Consider the following 18,331-nt stretch of genomic DNA (forward strand, 5'->3'; position numbering starts at 1 on the left):
CGGCTCGCGTCCACTAGGCGGCGCGCTTTCGCTTTGTTTGTCGTGTCCGGATGCGACATAATATACATTTATATTTTTTCGTTCGAGTATTTGTTATTTTGAAAAAAAAAAGAACGGAGGAGAGAAGCGGCCGCCCCGAAAAGAAAAAGAAGATGAAGAAAAGAAAAGAGGCGAAGATCATCTTCAACGTCCCACCTAAGAACAATCCAAGTCTGCTGCTATTCACAAACCCGGAGCTCATCACTCCTGCCTCGATAGGCAGGGAGATACAAGCCCGGGCGGAGGGGGAGCCGACAGATTTGTTATTTTGAATAGTTCGCAATAAATAGTAGGGTAATGGTAGGTTAAAAGTCGTGTGGTGACGTCACCAGGTGTGTGCGGCGTCGCAAGGGTGCATGAACAACCTGACGCTGGGGGAGGCCGACTGGGGGTACTACGAGACAGTGGCGGGTGGCAGCGGAGCTGTGAGTTACTTATGTTTAATGTTTTACTAACAGCGACTATTACTCGTCAAGTGGGCCGTGTGCTCGATTACTTTGGAAGGCAATAGGCATTTTTTTTTTTCATACCTAAGCTGATAGCCTTGAGAGGCTATTTCAGTGTAACCTTAACTAATAGGTGAGCTCACGGGGCTCAAACCTGACTGAGAAACTCAGTGGGCTGTGTCTGAGGGCAAGGCGTCTCTTGGAATTATATACCCAGAGACAGAACCCACTGAGTTTCTCACCTGATGTTCTCAGTGGGTCGCGTTTCCGATCCTTTGGTAGATTCTGCGAAGCACTGTTCTTGCTAGGGCCAGTGCTAGCAACACACCGGTTTGAGTCCCGAGAGCTCACCTACACGCTAGGTTGAAGCTGAAATAGCCTCTCAAGGTTAAATAGATAACATTGTCTCCCTCTCCAGGGACCGGGGTGGGCGGGGCAGGGCGGCGTCCACACGCACATGACCAACACTCGCATCACGGACGTCGAGATCGTGGAGCGTCGGTACCCCATGCTGGTCACTGGGTTCAGCCTCAGAGCGGGCTCGGGCGGTAGAGGTATGCAACTAAAAGTCTATTCGACCGATCTTAGGACTTTTAATGATATTGGCAGCACATCCGTGGCATTTTGTCTGGTCCAAAAGTGAGATTAAATTACAAAATGACACTTATACTTAAGGAGAGTAGAAGTAAGGAGATGGTGATCTCATCATCATCATGCTTTCCTATTACCCTCTGCTGGGGTGTAGGGCTCGAATCAAATTTTTCCATTTATATCGGTCTTGGGCAGTCTGTTCTAGCTCCTCCCACGTCATGCCCAAGACCCCTCAGTGTATTAAAAAGTGTCCACTGAAAGTCAGCAAATTAAGGTGGCGCCACTGTAGCATGTGGAAAGATTTTAAAAACAACGCCATAAACTACCACTTCACTCTGTGCTAAAACTGCTATATTCATATCATGTCCACCAGCGCTATTTCGGTGAGTCTTCAACATTAACTTACTCTTTCCGGGCGGACACTTTTTCAATTTGTCCCTTAAACAAGATGGTGCTCTTTACCTCTATTTTCCATATTGGTACATCACTTTACTGACATTGACAGCTCGCATAGTGTTGCCAACTTCCGTTCCCGTTTAAATGTGTAGTAACGTTGGTTTATTTGTTTAACTGTTTAATATCTGTGAAAGTGCATAAATGTGGGAAAATTAAACAAAGCCGCTGAACGTTACTTCTCGGGATCCTCCAAAAGGTCTCAGTATATGACCACTATTTTACTGAGATTATGTTTCATCTCATATCATTTCATTTAATTTCATGTAAGTGAATAATTGTGACGGCGAATTATGAAAGTCTTACTACTTGACGCTGGCTAATGCACAAACCCTGCCGGAGCCAAAAAATAAAGAAGAAGAAATATGGTTATGCGGTGGACTTTTTGGCGGGAACGCGAGGAGTGAAGCTGTGTGATTTGTTTTCTTGTGTGTATTTAGTGTTTCTTCAGGTTTAAATGTGTAATAACGGTGGTTTATTAACTGTTTAATATCTGTGAAAGTGCACAAATGTGGGAAAATGAAACAAAGCCGCTGGACGTAACTTCTCGGGATCCTCCAAAAAGTCCACTGAAAAAAATCTCAGTAAACGACCACCATTTTACTGAGATTATATTTCATCCCATCTGATCTCATTTCATTTCATGCCACGTTTCATATTAATCAACTTCATTTAATTTTCATTTCATAGTATCATATTTGGCTATATGGTATAATACCTTGCCTTTCCGTTTGGAAAAATAAAACTACTACTACTGCCTATGCCGTGTGGCAGGGCGTTGGGCGGGCGGCGAGGGTGTGCGTCGCGAGCTGGTGCTAAGGCGCGCCGTGCGTCTCTCTGTGCTGAGCGAGCGCCGCGCTCTGCCCCCCTACGGGCTCCGCGGTGAGTGGCCATCAACAAGGCATTCGTGTCAACGAATCCTATACGACAATAAATAATATTTAAAAAAAACGAACAAAATACGCTTTTATAGAAAATCCAACTAAAATATCTATATTTAAAAAAGAAAATCGTGTTAGTTACACTATTTATAACATAAGAACGGCTGAACTGATTTGGTTAAAAATTGGTGGGTAGGTAGCTTAGAACCAGGAAAAGGACATAGGATACTTTTTATCACATTCCCGTGGGACGTGACATAAAACGTGGTATAACAAAACGCAACTGATACGGAATAACAAAACGCAACTGACAGCTAAACGTAATATATTATAATTATATTGTTGTAAATCAGTCGGTAACCGCGTCGTGTTACCGACTGAATTGAATTAAAAACCTTTGCAGCAGGCATTTGGAAAAGAATAAATTGTAAATATATTTTTTAATAAATAGTTATATGTTAAGTTTTTAAGTTACTAACATAGATTATGAGCAACATTTACTAACAAAATGTATAGCTTTTTGACTGAAATAAAGATATATAATAATAATAATAGTATAATATAATATAATAATATAATAATAATAAATTTTAGTAATACTAAAAGTATGCGGTGTCAATCCAGGATATAAATTGTCTGTGTGTGAAGTTCATTATTGATTGACAATGTTATTAGTAGAATTAAATCCTCGAATCGAATAAGCAAATCAGCGTGTTTTAAGTTTGAACTATTTTTTTTTTTCTGCCACGAGGCAAACTAACGTTTTTTATTTTACAAATGCGCATGACGATTGTTAAAGCACTTTGATGGGTGTATTTAAGGCGGCGAGGCTGGGGCCCGTGGACTCAACCTACTAGAGCGGACAGATGGCAGGATCATCAATCTCGGTGGAAAGGCGTCCGTTGACGCTTATCCAGGGGTAAGTCCTTAGAGGAAAATCACGTGGATGGGACCAGCTCGAACGCCAAGTGCTGGCGACAGGACACCGCGTCCTCTCGAACTGTTTTTTTTTATTGCTTAGATGGGTGAAAGAGCTCACGGCTCAACTGATGTTAAGTGGTTACCGAAGCCCATGGACATCTACAACGTAAATACGCCACCCACCTTGAGATATGAGTTCTAAGGTCTCAAGGATAGTTACAACGACTACCCCGCCCTTCAAACCGAAACGCATTACTGCTTCACGGCAGAAATAGGAACCTACACGTTTGGACTCACAAGACGTCTTACCACCAGTAAATCAAATTGATCTTGTAACAGGGAATGCTGTGTATAAGAGAAACGACCTAGCTTGCTTTGTCCTTTCCCTCCCTCCACGGTCGAGTGGTTCGCGAGACGCTCTGTCTATTTTCTCACTCTCGCTCGTCCTTAACTGTATCTTTTCTCTCTAGCCGTAACGAATTTGTAGCTAGTTAAAGGACAAACCCGAAATCCATACAAACTTGGGCCTGGCGTTACAGTGTTAGAATTTGGGCATAAGTTACAATACCTAAGAAGGTTTCATGAGCCCAATTTTCAGGCCTCCCAGCAATGGCCAAATTGGTAAAATCAGACAATGTTTACATTTTAGGTTATGTTTATTGTTCGAGATATTTTAATAAAAACGATATTTTTGAGGCTGTTTCCTACTAAAGATGAGTAATTTTTTACGAAACCTGTTGCAGCAACAGGTTGCTATAAAATAAAAATGGAACCTGTTACGAGAAATCGCGCGTTAGGTTGTTTACGAAAACGAACGAGAGCCAAAAATTAAAAACAACGTAATGCGAAACGCGCTGCGCATGAAATGATTTTTTTAAGGGATTTTATGACCTGGTAACTAAGACCTTTAGGTCAGTCTTATTTTAATTTTAATGAAAACTTTTTTATATGAAAAACTATATTTAAATGATAACTTTTTTATATAAAATATAAATCATTACGTGCTCCCATAATATTATCTCATCACATTTCATTTCATTTTATTTCATGCCTTTTTTATTTTTATTTTTTATTGCTTAGATACCCATCGACGAGCTCACAGCCCACCTGATGTTAAGTGCTTACTGGAGCTCATAGACATGTACGACGTAAATGCGCCACCCACCTTGAGATATAAGTTCTAAGGTCTCAGTATAGTTACAACGGCTGCCCCGCCCTTCAAACTAAAACGCATTACTGCTTTACGGCAAAATCCAAAATATCTTCAGTTGGCAACATTAAAGATAACATAACACGATTTGATACATTTGTGTTTTTCTATGGCATAGTCACATTAATATAAAAATGCAAAACTACCCTTTCATGCTATATATTTTAATGTTGTCAGTTGTAGATATTTTGAATTGCCGCCATTGTAAGTAGTTGTGTCACGATTCGATGGCCATACTCTATTTACATTGATTAAAATACCTATAAAAACAGTCATTTATCCTCAAGCAAAAGAGTATTAATTATTTTTTACACTTGATTTCCACTAAATCGATCCTATTTTATGGATGTTCTAATTCTAATCCGCACGTTTGTGGAGCTAGTTACGTATATTGAAATAAGTGTTGCAGATGTTTACAAAGATTGTTTAAAACAAAAAATTGAATTCAACTTATTTTCTACACTTGGCCATTGTCAATGAAGCTAAGATTTTAATAGGTTAATCAAGCAAAATAGACGAATTTTTTGGTACATATCCCATTCGTGTAACGCTTAGGCCCAAAATGGGGTTTCTCCTTTAACTCTCAACGCGCCTAAAGAAGTTTCACTTCAATTATCCGAAGTTACCGATTACATAAATGCCTAATTACAATTTATAAAAATGATCAAGCCCATAGTCCATTAATAGTAGATTAGGTAGTGTAATCGTTTAATATTTAATGTGCTTTCCTTTGTGATTGTGATTTATTGTTACTTCCTTACATTAAAAGTTAGATTGGTTTTCGTTATCGTGGTCGCCATTGTCCCATAGTTGTAATGAACATTGTGTACTTAGCCCATTGGTCCTGATTAGTTGTGCGCGAATGGCTTATGTTACAAGCCAATTTTTGAAGTGAAACTTCTTTAGAATCGTGGTTTGAAACTCGATGAAACGAAAAAATAAGTCCACAGAGACACAAACACATAAATGTATAGGATTCGGCCGGCGAGAGAATGAGATAGAACACATTATACGCGAAGTTAAAATATCAATTCACAGAGGGCGCTACGTCATACTACAAAAGATGATTTACAATTATTTACTAATGACATTTAGGATAATTATATTTTAATTTTTGAAGGTTTCACTCCTACCACGTGTGAATTGCACACATATTTTTTTTTTACTTGTTGTTATTTATTGTGTATCTTTTCTTTTTTAGCTTGTAATGTGTATTGTGTGACTAATAAATAAATAAATCTGCGGCATACGAGTTTTCTAGTTTGAAGGAGAAGACAGTCTTTTTAAGATGCCAGAGACTTAGATTTCATGTCTCAAGCTGGGCAGTGAGCTTCGGTAACCACTTAAAATCAGCCGCACTGCGAGATTGTCTCCTTGCGTTACATATATTGGTACAAAACCTGGATGTGAACTTTGAAACTTTTCAGGACAAATACATAATGAATTCGCCCGGAGGTGGGGGGTATGGTCCCCCGGCGGAAAGCTCGAGTGACGAAAAAACAGACAAACAATACAGCGCGTTTATTGAGAGGGGCAGCGTGTATGAGTACAGGAGTGCTCAGGAATCCGTTTAACGTAGACCACGCGTACTGTCTGGTTGAAATATTACTCTGTATTCTCTTCAAATTATATCCTATCTTATTGGAGGTTGGCAAATGTTGGACCAACATTACGACCATGGAGCTTGTTTGGTTAATCCCTCTGTTTATGCTACTCGTCCTATCCTACGTTTTGTATTCGTATCCCGTGTTTGAAGGGCCTAGGTATTTTGGTTTCGACATGAAATTACCTAAGGTTCCACTCTTATCGTATCCGATGTGTATTTACCGGTTCGCCCAAATTTGCAAGAAATTTGCAAGAAATTTGCAAGTCGCATAATAAGCTGTTCTCGTCCAAATGACTTAACTCATGTATGTTTGGACATTCTTGTATGTCTCAATCTGGAGACTACACTCAACTCCCCAGGGTCGATTTGGTTCTGGGTGGAGACCCGCAGTACATCAGACTAAATCCACATTCGGACTAATTTCTCATTTTTAATTGAGGAATTTATATTGATTTAATACAACTTTACTGTATTTGGAGACAGTGCCTTACAAGTATATTTACATATATATAGACTAGAGTTTTATATTTTCTTCAATAATAACCATTATGCCAATGACGTTAAGGCTCACCTTAACTTTTTCTATTAGAAAATCATCTTTATATCTCATCGATATTATGCTATATCATCAAATCTATATAAAAAAAGAACCTTATGAATATATATATGTAAAATAAATTATTCTAAGTTCGATGAATTATTAGTATTCCTGTTAAAGTTTTTCCGACCAGTTCGATAGAGAATTGTACACAAAGAATCAATTCAAAGTTAGTTGTTGATTTATTATTGCGTTTATTATTTTCATTTTTACAATTTCCAAAATCCTCAAGACCTATGAAATATATATTATATTTTTTAATTAATTTACATAATTAATAGCATCATTGGGATTTCATCTTCGCCATAAAATCACTTGTATTCAGAACGTTTGGAAATTTTAAAATGAAAATGTTAAACATCATTCTTTGTTGCGAGTGAAAATATTTAAAGTCTGTCTATAATAAGATCATAAGATGGATAAGGACACGGGGGAGAATCTAAAAAAAACAAAACTATATTTTTTAAATATGTTAACGTTTATCATTTATAAGTACAAATATCTACTATGTTTGACGAATGAAAATGTTTTATTTTTGTTTAATTGTTGAATGTTGATTATGCATTTTAATATGTATTTTATAATTATTGAATCATTGTTGACGATTTATATATAAATAAATATTAATCGAATTTGGAGTTTCATTTTGATTTCGTCCCTTGGCAGTTTTGTGTGAAGATTCACAGCAGATAATAAACTTTTACTAAGCCTTTAAATGAAAGCTCTATTAGCACCATATACTTTAATTTATCCAAACAAATCAATATCTTAACAAATTAATTGAATATGCAATTTCGAAAAGGGCACATGTCGCATATTTTGTCAAATACGTTTTTTCATATCGTACATGCAGTTTTGAGGCTTACCTACACCCATTTTATAAAATAAATCCAGTAATTTTCAATTGCTAATTAACACTAAAATATATCTCAAAAGTTAATATTTTAAATTATACACTGCTTTAGAAAATACAGTCAAAACCGTTTACTGCGACATCGTTTAGAACAACATGCCGGTTATAATAACCTAGAACAAAGGTCCCGGCTGAATGCTATATGACCGCCTTATTAAAAACATTGCTTTATACGACATTGCTAATAACGACATACCTGATAAAACGACCACATTTAACTAATATTTCGGAGAATTATATCTGTTAGAACGACCGGCTAAGCTGTATTTTAAACAATTTGAATAGGTATCCACATTTGTCTTCAATGGCTATTAAAATCAGGAAAGAAAACAATAGCACTTAGTTTAGTGTAGGGTTTTTTCTAATTCTTAGAAACACAACACGTGCATGCGGTAGAGTCAAAGCCTGCTTCTTCATATCTCTTCAGTTAGTTTATTACTTATCTATACACAAGACGCACCAAAACTTTGTGGATTTATTCGTGAAACTTTCAAAATGTCGCAAAGAAAAAGAAAACAATTTAATATTGAAGAAAAATCGCGTATTATGTAAATATATTTTTCCAATAATTCCCTATAGATTTGTTTGTACTTGCGTGATACACATTAAACATCACCGGTTTTTACGACTGAATATGAGCAGTCCCTTCGATGTCGTTATAACAGATTTTGACTGTAATCAGTTTTTTTTTCATTTCCTGAACGTTTTCAGAGATGTCCCCTTTTCGAAATTGCAAATTCAATTGAATAGATAGTTTTATACGACAGTTTCATTGTGACCAGTAACTCGTGGTCACCGACGACATCGTCCACAATTCTTCAATCACTTTAAGTCTTATTGTAGTCCTTATTCCCGAAGACCAGCCTCCCGCCCTCGGTCGAGTGTCAAGTGTTGTGATCGGCGGCCGCCAGAGCCTCCCTGTTCTCGTAAGCCCAGAAGCCGTGCAGCTCCAGCAGTATGGAGACTGCGGTGTGCCCGTGACCACTCCTGACCAGGTCTTGGAGCGTGATCTTGGTCGGGTCTTTAGGTCGGATCATGTCGAATATCTCGTCTTTCACGTCATCAAAATTGACAGGCTCGGCTCCGTGGGCTATCATCTGTTTTTGTATCGCCTGTTTATGGATGTAAAATATCAATTTTTTTTAACTCAAGTGTATGAATGTTTTTTTTTAGTTTGTTAGGCGAGTTAACTGATTTTTTTTTATTTCTGAGATGGGTGGACGAGCTCACAGCCCACCTGGTGTGAAGCGGTTACTGGAGCCCATAGACATCTACGACGTAAATGCGCCACCCACCTTCAGATATAAGTTACAGCGGCTACCTCACCCTTCAAACCGAAACGCGTTACTGCTTCACGGTAGAAATAGGCAGGGTGGTGGTACCTACCCGCGCGGACTCACAAGAGCTCCTACCACCAGTAAAAACCCCACCAGTAAAAAGTAGTCTATTAAGGTGTTCTCTCGTTTTCTTCAAACTGGTGCTAAGTTAATGCGTTACAGTACAGAGGCTGTACCTCTCGCTTTGTTGACGTCTATGGGCGGTGGTCATCATTTACCACAAGCTGGGCCATGTGGACCTCTGTCTGACATCAATAAAAACATACTGGGCCAATACTGTATAGACCTATCTTAAACACTCAAGGGTCCATTAAAAATATTAAGTGTTTTTTATACAAGAGGTGAGTGGGTTAAGTATACTAATAAAATAGGAAGGCACACACTGTATATCTTATATATACATATTCCTGTATATACCGTATATATTCCTAAATATATACAAAATGCATGCCAAGTATACAAGTACAAAAAATCACACGCTGTATATAAATCGAACGGAGACGCACGAAGTTGAGAGCAATGACGTCATACGTCGTGCTGCCCACCGTCACTACACACGAGACGGTTTCACCGCTAAGGGGTATCGAAGTATCACCATACCGAAAGATATGAGAAAATTTAATCTACTAAAAACAAGTCAATATACATTTGCACATAACCAGTATACCTGAATTCATTCTTAATAGTATCGTCTTTTCGCATTAAAAGTGTACAATTTCCTAAAATATTCGAAATTGAGTTAATATGCGGAACCATTTGGTATCACCAGTATTTTTCTCATAAATACTGTCAAAAGAGCATAATTTAGTTTTAGTTTTTTTGTTTACCAATGTTTTGACTACTATTAACAAAATTAATACATAATTTTATCTTACTTTAAAAGACGGATAATGTAACTGGTAAAAAATAAAAAAATAAAAATGTTGCAAAGATGATTAATATTAAAAACTCGCGACCCGCCCTCGCTTCGCTTCGGAAACATTAAATTTTAATATTGATAGCTCCGCCCCGCGGTGTCACCCGCGGTACGACAATAACCGCGGGTAACATCGCGGGACTTAGCTAGTCTTTAAAAAAGTAGCCTAAGGTACTCCTTATATCAACAGCTACCTATCAGTGAAAGTCTCGTCAAAATCGGTCCAGCCGTTCCAGAGATTAGCTGGAACAAACAGACAGACAGACAGACAAAAATTGTAAAAAATGTTACTTTGGTGTACTGTATATATATTCATATGCATGTAGTAAAAAGGGGTTATTTTAATATTACAAACAGACACTCCAATTTTATTTATATGTATAGATATTACATGTTAAACCTTTAAAACAATCTCCTGTAAAATTACTAAGTTTTGAAATTATACAGTTTTAATGCGAGAAAACGATATATTTGTACTTTAAAATAAGTTACCTTAAAGAAATAATTCAAGGTGAAAGCGTCGAGGTAGCCCACGGAATTGATGTCCAACACTCTGAACAGATAGGCGAGCGCGGCGGGCTGCTTCCGGTTCTCGAGGGCGAGGACCAGGTCCAGGTACGTCTTGTAGTCCATCTCGCCGTCGTACGTGAGGCACTGCTGGAAGACGCGCTGAAGGAAGGCCTGGGTCAGGGTGCCGGAGCCGTAGCTGCGAAGGAAATTCAGGATTCAGTAATGGCCGCGAAACCGCCCCCACCTGGTATTTTCCTACTACCCTACAAAAGTAGTCAGACCTTTATATTTTGTTAGCTCGAGTACCTATCATGAAAAAAACTATTAATTCAATTCTGTTGAGGTTTTCTGTACGTGAACTTTTAGAAGTCATCGTGGCCTAAAGGATAAGACATCCGGTGCATTCGTATGTAGCGATGCAACGTTATTCAAATCCCGCAGGCGGGTACCAATTTTTCTAATGAAATACGTACTTAACAAATGTTCACGATTGACTTCCACGGTAAAGGAATAACATCGTGTAATAAAAATCAAACCCGCAAAATTATAATTTGCGTAATTACTGGTGGTAGGACCTCTTGTGAGTCCGCGCGGGTAGGTACCACTAACCTGCCTATTTCTGCCGTGAAGCAGTAATGCGTTTCTATTTGAAGGGCGGTGCAGCCATTGTAACAAATTAAAAAACAAAAAATACACAATTATATTTCCATCCCTCTTTTCTTCTCAGTCACATCACTTCATTGCTAAAAGTCGTGCCCTTGAAAGATCTTCATGGCTCTGCAGAATTATCTTCCCCTAGGATTTTTCCTTCCCTCTCATAAGCTCTCCAAAAGTGCCCGAGCCCATCACAACTCACCCGGCTAGTTCGTTTATACTGAGCATCCCGTTGTGGTCTCTGTCCAAGTTCAAGTACTGCCCGTAGACGCGCAGTGCCGAGGCCGCACTGAACCAGTTCTGCTCTTGCAACTCCATCGGTAGGTCTTCTTCGCGGAGCTGGAAACGTAAAAAGGATTCTTGAGATGGACCTGACAGTTTTTATTTATTTATTTCCTAGATGGGTAGACGAGCTCACAGCCCACCCAGTGTTAAGTAGTTACTGGAGCCCATAGACATCTACAAAGTAAATGCGCCACCCACCTTGAGACATTTTCCCGATGGCGGGTACCAATTTTTCTATAGTCGTCGTGGCCTAAAGGATAAGACGTCCGGTGCATTCGTGTCGAGTCGTGCCATTACTCGTGCCGTTGTAACTATACTGAGACCTTAGAACTTATATCTCAAGGTGGGTGGCGCATTTACGTCGTAGATGTCTATGGGCTTCAGTAACCACTTAACACCAGGTGGGCTGTGAGCTCGTCCACCCATCTAAGCAATAAAAAAAAAGGTGCGTTAGCCAAACATACAATACAATAGAGACTTCAATCGCGTGTCAACATGAGTGGCGGCGTTAACGTGAGGTCCTGATCATTTTTTACAAAGGAAGGAAGCGTAATAAAAGTTTGGGCGAATAAGTCTGAGTGAAGGGCTCACTGTATGATGGGTCACGAAGAATCAAAACTATTGGAATTCACAGAATACCAATATAATAAATAAAAATATTAGAATTTGAAAATTATGTTAAGAATCAGCTGACGTAAGGGGTCAGTGACCTCTCACGAGCCAATTAATTTGTTGAAGACAAGCGACCGTCTGAACAGGACTAATAAAAAAAAAAACAATAACTACAAGCATTCCTTTCTTACCTCAAGTAAATCATCTAAGAAAGAACAGGATAGGACGTCGCTGATCCTTACACGTCCGATCCGTAGTGGGTCGAGGAAGAAAAGGAACTTCCTCGCTGCTGTGCATACGTAGAACGAGGTGAATGATGAGTCCAGACCGTCCAGAGCTGCCAGAGACGGCACTAGCTCCGCTATGTAACTCTCCAAATCCTAAACGACAAGTAATTAAGTAATAGTATTTGTTAATGATGAAACTATATGAACGAATAAGCTGTGTGCTTAGTAGAGATATCGCGCTATCGATATGCAGTGACGTCATAATCCGTTAACTGCATATTTTTTGTTATTCAATGACTACCCTTGTATATAAGTATTTAAAAGTTTTTAAGCAGTTTTTATTAACTTGATCTTTGGTCTAAGAATTTGAAACAAATACTTTTATAAAATAATAAGCTATTTTTTATTCAATTCTATAGTATTAGAGGAAGGACATCTGTCTTGAAGTGTTTAGTGCTGATCTAACATCAAACAATCACAGAGATATCGGCTTAAAATGTATATTTGAAGTTATGGCATTACAGTTTAAAGAGCTAAAGAAAAGTAAGATTTTCTCCAGAACCTTGAAATCAGAAATGTACATATATTAAACAGAAACCAGACTAGTTGTGGTAGCCTGAAGCACATAACACCTGGTGACACTCACATAACAATTTACCTATACTAGTGTTCATGTGTTCAAATCCCACATGCTAGTACCACCATTTCAACAGAATTAGCAATTTGCAGTAGGCAGTGGCCTTGTAGCAGTGGTATTGCTGTATGAGTGCCTGTAACCACTCCCGATCAAGCTGGCCGTCTGTCTACCTAAAAATAATTATAAAAAAAAGAAACTAATATAATGTGTTTATGAACAAATTCCATATTAACAGAATTAATCTATATATGGACCGTTTATTTTGAAAGTGGTGTATATATATCATATTATCTACTCATATATCATACTAACTTGCTCAGTGAGATAACCTTGTCCCGTAACATCATAGAGAGATAGTCCGATTCTCGTCTGCTGCAGCCACACTCGTCTCATAACATAGTTGAATAGAGAGACAGCACGAATCCTGCCAACACTTCCTTCGGCTGCTTGCAGACGTCCGAAAACTTCTGCTGTGAAATATGGTCTGAAAAAAAATTACATTCTATTGCTACAGGTTAATCAGTTTTTATAACTGAACTGAATTAATAGTAAAAATTTGTAGTACATTCCAAATCAGATTTCATTTTTCAAAGCAAGCTTTTTATATTGTAGTATATTGGGCACATAATAATCAATTAAAATTTTAAAATTATTTAAAGCCAAATAATTTTCTTGCTTAATTTTTGCTTCCTTTGTTTATATTTTTTCCTAACTTTATCTGGACATTGGATTTTTTTACTATCATCGAAAGTGTTTAACATAAATAGTACTAAAAAGAAATTCTTCATTCTCATAAATAAATAAAAAATTAATAATCTCAGAGAAGATTCCCTTTTAGTTTCTTGTCTGAACAGAAAACTAATGTGTAAATAAGGCACATCTCAGTTTCAAATGGATTGGATGAATTTCAGTTGCAGCAGATTCTTTAAAGAACCTGGTGGAACTACCGCCATTTGATACAGTATTTAGATACTGCTAGTTGGCATTCTCTAGCATTGCAGGCTGTCTAACCTGTGGTCACTATGCCATGACAAACAATTCAAAATTGGGTAATTAAGTTAATCAACACTACCTATATTTAGGTCCAGCTTCTTCTCTGATCTTCTTAAATTGAAAATAGTCTATGATCAACTCATCATTGTTGGAACTGCTGTAATTCCCGTTGGTCTTCTCTAACAGGGTCCAGAGATGTTTCAACTCAGCATTATCGAGTAGCTCCTTGCTCTTCTTCTGCAGAAATTGTGCTCGAGTTTCTTCTCGTAGCTTCTGTGCTAGGACATCATCATTACGGGGTAATTTGTAGTAAAATTTAGGTATGCTTTTGTAAGATTCATCATTGTCCAATTTGGGTTGATAAAGCTCCTTGAATGTCTCCACTTCAATTGTTTCACTTTCTTGTTTTGTTATGCTCGTTCCAGTGTCTGTTAGATAATATAAATTAATATAATATGTATCATCAGCCCACAGACATCCATTGCTGGACTGGGTCTCTGTCAAGGTGATGATGACTCTGTGTCCAGCAAATATATTATAATATGGTACAGTAATAAATTATAGTGTCATATGGGTTCTAGTGACTTAACATATGACCTTTTTGTGGTTTATGAAGTTACAAATATGTTATTAAGTTTCATTGAAAAGTTATCCCGAATAGACATTTTTTAACTGGATTATTTTGTAAATGATAATGATTTACTAGTTATATCAATCAATTGTTTAAAAGAAAGTTAAGTAAATAAAATAATTAAAAGAAGACATGTTTATAAGACATATTCGCTTCAAAGTCGACTACTAGTCTTACCATCTAGTTTTTTAATGTATTTTTTGAGTCTGTTTTTCAAAATATTATTCAATTTGGTGTCCTGTTCGTTCGGAGGCTTGGCGTCCCCAGGAGCACTAATGTCGGTTCCACTGCCCTTATTTTTCACTTCTTTTTCTTTATCAGACATGATTTAGTTTTGGAAATTAGTGTACTAGTGCTTTTTAAAAAAAATCAATAATTTCATAGTGATAGCGAAAAAACAATCTCACAATTTTTTTTTTTTTGTTAAAATCCCTGACTGAATGTTTACTACTAAATCAAAACATACTGGTGTCACGGTGACATTGACACTAAAAAGAATTTGACATTTCTGGGATACGTAGGTAAGCTAATAAACTTACGGCCGTTTTCAATAACCTATCTATCCCTAGTTTCGGTTACTAAAGATAGACAAATCTATATTTTTGTCCTTACTTACGTTCCAATAACCTATCGACGGGCAGCAGTTCCTATCGGATTTATCTATCCATCGTCGGGAGGACGGATAGCCTGCTAAAGATAGAACGCTCATACAAATCGTGCTTACTTCCGTTTCAATATGAGTTTTAAGTAACTCTCCGGTAGGCGGCGCTATCTCTAGTATGGGCATTCGCTTATCTGTCAAAATCGGCCGGTTACATGTTTATCTTTCGAAAGTAAATCGCTATAATTTAATAATTGTTTCTCTTCATATTGGCATATTGTAGCAGTGATGATAGTGATATGGAATTATTTCAAATGATAATGGATTGTGATGCAGATAGTGATAGTGAGGCCGATATCATATGGTTAGGAAAATAAAGATCGTCTGAATTACATGGCGAAGATCAATAATTACGAGTTTGACTATAGATTTCTGAGCAAAGGTGTTGTGAATGAATTGATTAATTTAATGAGACCATATTTGAGTGTAACGTCAAAAAGGTAAGATAAATTTTAACCATAAAAGTACTCGTTATTACAACTTATATTTGTTTATAGCAATAGCAAAATTATACCTAATTTTTGTTGTGTTACAAAATCACACTCAACAGGAATTCTATAATACTGCTGGATTCCCATGGTGCCCTAAATGACATTCATATACTAATACAATAACCTGGTAGGCTATTTACCTTCATTCTTATTACACACTGATACCTCTACATTTTATATTTGTGTTACAGATTCAAATATAGGAGAGGAATTTAGAAATAGAAAAAGAGTATTTTGAGTGTGTAATTTGTGTGCAATGCATCATTGATGTTTCAAAATGTTGTTGCTTGATGGCCTGGGTCTACTCATGATACAACTATGATTAACCATTCCGATTGAAAAGGTATTTCTTATTTATATTACCTTATTTATATTATTATTATTATATTTTTATTTATTTATATTATATATTTAGGTGTTTATATGAATTTAATATGACACTATTATAATAAATTATCTACATATCAAGAGAACAGATAACAAGGTGGACTTGGAAATTGCTATTTGCTTGCCGATAGAGGCTATCCCCACAACCCTATCTTTTAACGTGATTAATTAACCCACATACTCAATCGGAACGATTTAAAATGAATCACATATTAAAACAAGAAATACTATAGAGAGGTAATCTTTTTTTTTAGTTAAGAGCTTGTTATACTGTATTGTAAAATAATTTAAGCGAATAATGTATAATTTTCAGATGCATTGGTGTTTGTAAAAGAAGACTCCCTGTATATCATTGAAAAGTAGATTAAAACTAGAAAATATGCAAGCTGTTATTATAGCTGCCATGCTGCATAATATCGTCAGAAGTATGAATTTAGAAGAATTAGAATCAGAAATTTCAGTCGCAGATACATTACAGGAAAATAATATAATTGTTCGTAACAATTTTTCAAAACTTACATCTGAAATACAACTATGTACTTATAAATAATTGCTTCCAAAGATCATTTATAAAATAAACTCCAAAGATAATTTGACTATTTTTTATTTTCCAAAATGATAATTACATGGTAGTTAGTACATGCAAGATATTTAATTTAGAATTTGTACATATACTTAAAAAACTATCTAACATAAAATTATTATTGCCTACTTAATTTATGAAATTTAATATTCCTTTTAAGTAATTTTTAATTTTTTAAATTATCTAAATATAACTTAACTTTTGCTACAACAATCTCCTTTTCTTTATTTTCCAAGTCAAGTCTCTTTTTTGCTATTAGATATTCTGCTAATGCATTGTCCCTATGCTAGCCTTGCATTTCTTTTCTTCCATCTTGTTTCCGCTTGGCTGTAAAAGTGTTAAAAATATTATATGTGACCTACAACAATGTGCATGCTTTATCCAAAATTTCATCTGCAATCCTTACCACCTCCAGCCTGTAACAAAGAGCATAATTATTTCAAATACTACGGCAACCTGAAGAAAAAATCATGTTTATCAATGTGTTATTAGAGACAAACAATCAACTAATTATACTAACCTTACTAAGGTTGTTTCTTATGTTGCCGTAGCGTTCTTTAAGTTTTCCCATTTTAGTCGAAGCTGCGATGGAGTTCGTGGGAAACGACGAATCGACGAATTAAAATCATTTACAAGGGTTTGCCAAGCCTGCTCCTTCATATTATTGTTTGTGGCATTTGTTGCCTTATTATTGAAATGTTTTTTCGCCGCCACATGTTCTGCTAGAATCATCGTCTCATCTTTTGTCATGGCTGCTGCCTTTCTTGACTGAAAAAGATATATTTTCTAAACTTGAACTCAAAGTTTTCAAAGTAAAATTATTATTATCAATGTAGTTCATAGATACTTACAGAATTCATTTTATTTCACTGTAGCTCTTTAATTATAAACACACTTAGAATTATAAACGAAAGTTTTAAAGCGTTTTGGAGGTAAGTCATCATCTAATATAGTAGGTAAACAATAGAAAAACAAACAAAAGAAACTGATCACTGCTTATTGGCAAACGGACTGTCAAAACGTTTCGTTTCATAATTTCGACTAGGATAAAAATAGCAATACGTCCAATTTAAAAAAATCTACATATGTTTTTATTACTTTTTGTTATAAACAAATGTGTTTATGATAGTCTACAATATGCTGGTTAAATTATAGTTATAATTTAGAATAAAATAAAATAAGTCTTGATCCTGATGTTGTTTCGTATTTGTAGTAGAACGAAACGTATCAAGAGGCTCGGATAAATCGGAGGGAAGAAGCTATCTACTGTTGGTTAAAGAGAGATAGCACTTATCCGTGATTGTGAAACGCAAACTAAGGATAGATACGCTCTTGCTGATATTCGGAGATAGCTATCTATCCGAAAACTCAGATACGTTATTGAAAACGGCCGTTACAAAGCATTTTAGTAGGTTTTTTTTTTTTTTTTTATTTTTTTTTTTTATTGCCCTTGTAGGCAGACGAGCATACGGCCCACCTGATGGTGAGTGGTTACCGTTGCCCATGGACTTCAGCAATGCCAGGGGCAGAACCAAGCCGCTGCCTACCTACTTACTTTTAAGATATCGAGGTCGTATTTTTAATACAAGAAATAATTAAACTTATGTAGTAAATTAACAGAAGCATGTAAAAACAAAAAACCAGGTAAAGTAAACCTAGGCAAACAAAACATACTCATAGATCTCGTATTTTCCAGCAATAAAATAATAAAATTTGTTTAAATATGAACAATGAAAATAAAACAAAGGG

At 36.5% G+C, this 18,331-nt stretch overlaps 2 protein-coding genes and 2 long non-coding RNA genes across 7 annotated transcripts in view; 2 read left to right on the top strand and 2 right to left on the bottom strand.

Moving 5' to 3' along the window:
* The window catches only part of LOC114242531 (5-oxoprolinase), a 33,575-nt gene extending 26,198 nt beyond the window's left edge, over window positions 1-7,377 (top strand). For all 3 annotated transcript variants that reach the window (XM_089735956.1, XM_089735955.1, XM_089735954.1), the window contains exons 25-29: window positions 372-464; window positions 904-1,039; window positions 2,304-2,411; window positions 3,232-3,329; window positions 5,969-7,377. In XM_089735956.1, the coding sequence (XP_089592082.1) occupies window positions 372-464; window positions 904-1,039; window positions 2,304-2,411; window positions 3,232-3,329; window positions 5,969-6,115 (582 nt within the window). In that variant the 3' untranslated portion in view covers window positions 6,116-7,377. The remainder of the gene's footprint in view (window positions 1-371; window positions 465-903; window positions 1,040-2,303; window positions 2,412-3,231; window positions 3,330-5,968) is intronic.
* Window positions 7,378-7,472: 95 nt separating this feature from the next.
* On the bottom strand, window positions 7,473-14,950 carry LOC114242532 (serine/threonine-protein phosphatase 2A regulatory subunit B'' subunit gamma). The gene is made up of 7 exons (XM_028173722.2): window positions 14,638-14,950; window positions 13,909-14,257; window positions 13,149-13,320; window positions 12,164-12,352; window positions 11,278-11,414; window positions 10,404-10,617; window positions 7,473-8,770 (listed from the first exon to the last, which is right to left on the bottom strand). Exons 1-7 carry the CDS (start codon window positions 14,783-14,785, stop codon window positions 8,543-8,545), a joined length of 1,437 nt encoding a protein of 478 aa, XP_028029523.1. The 5' UTR covers window positions 14,786-14,950; the 3' UTR covers window positions 7,473-8,542.
* A 44-nt stretch (window positions 14,951-14,994) lies between these two features.
* On the top strand, window positions 14,995-16,587 carry LOC149500756 (uncharacterized). 2 transcript variants are annotated; one of them, XR_016324830.1, is made up of 2 exons: window positions 14,995-15,955; window positions 16,313-16,587. It is a non-coding gene; the product is annotated as an uncharacterized LOC149500756 (long non-coding RNA). The 2 variants fall into 2 exon arrangements; XR_016324829.1 differs by lacking the exon at window positions 14,995-15,955 and adding an exon at window positions 15,989-16,236.
* LOC149500757 (uncharacterized) lies at window positions 16,588-17,979 on the bottom strand. The gene is made up of 2 exons (XR_016324828.1): window positions 17,103-17,979; window positions 16,588-16,998 (listed from the first exon to the last, which is right to left on the bottom strand). It is a non-coding gene; the product is annotated as an uncharacterized LOC149500757 (long non-coding RNA).
* Window positions 17,980-18,331: the final 352 nt, after the last annotated feature.

Source organism: Bombyx mandarina, chromosome 20, assembly GCF_030267445.1.
Source record: "Bombyx mandarina strain Sakado chromosome 20, ASM3026744v2".
Classification (NCBI taxonomy): Eukaryota; Metazoa; Arthropoda; class Insecta; order Lepidoptera; family Bombycidae; genus Bombyx; species Bombyx mandarina.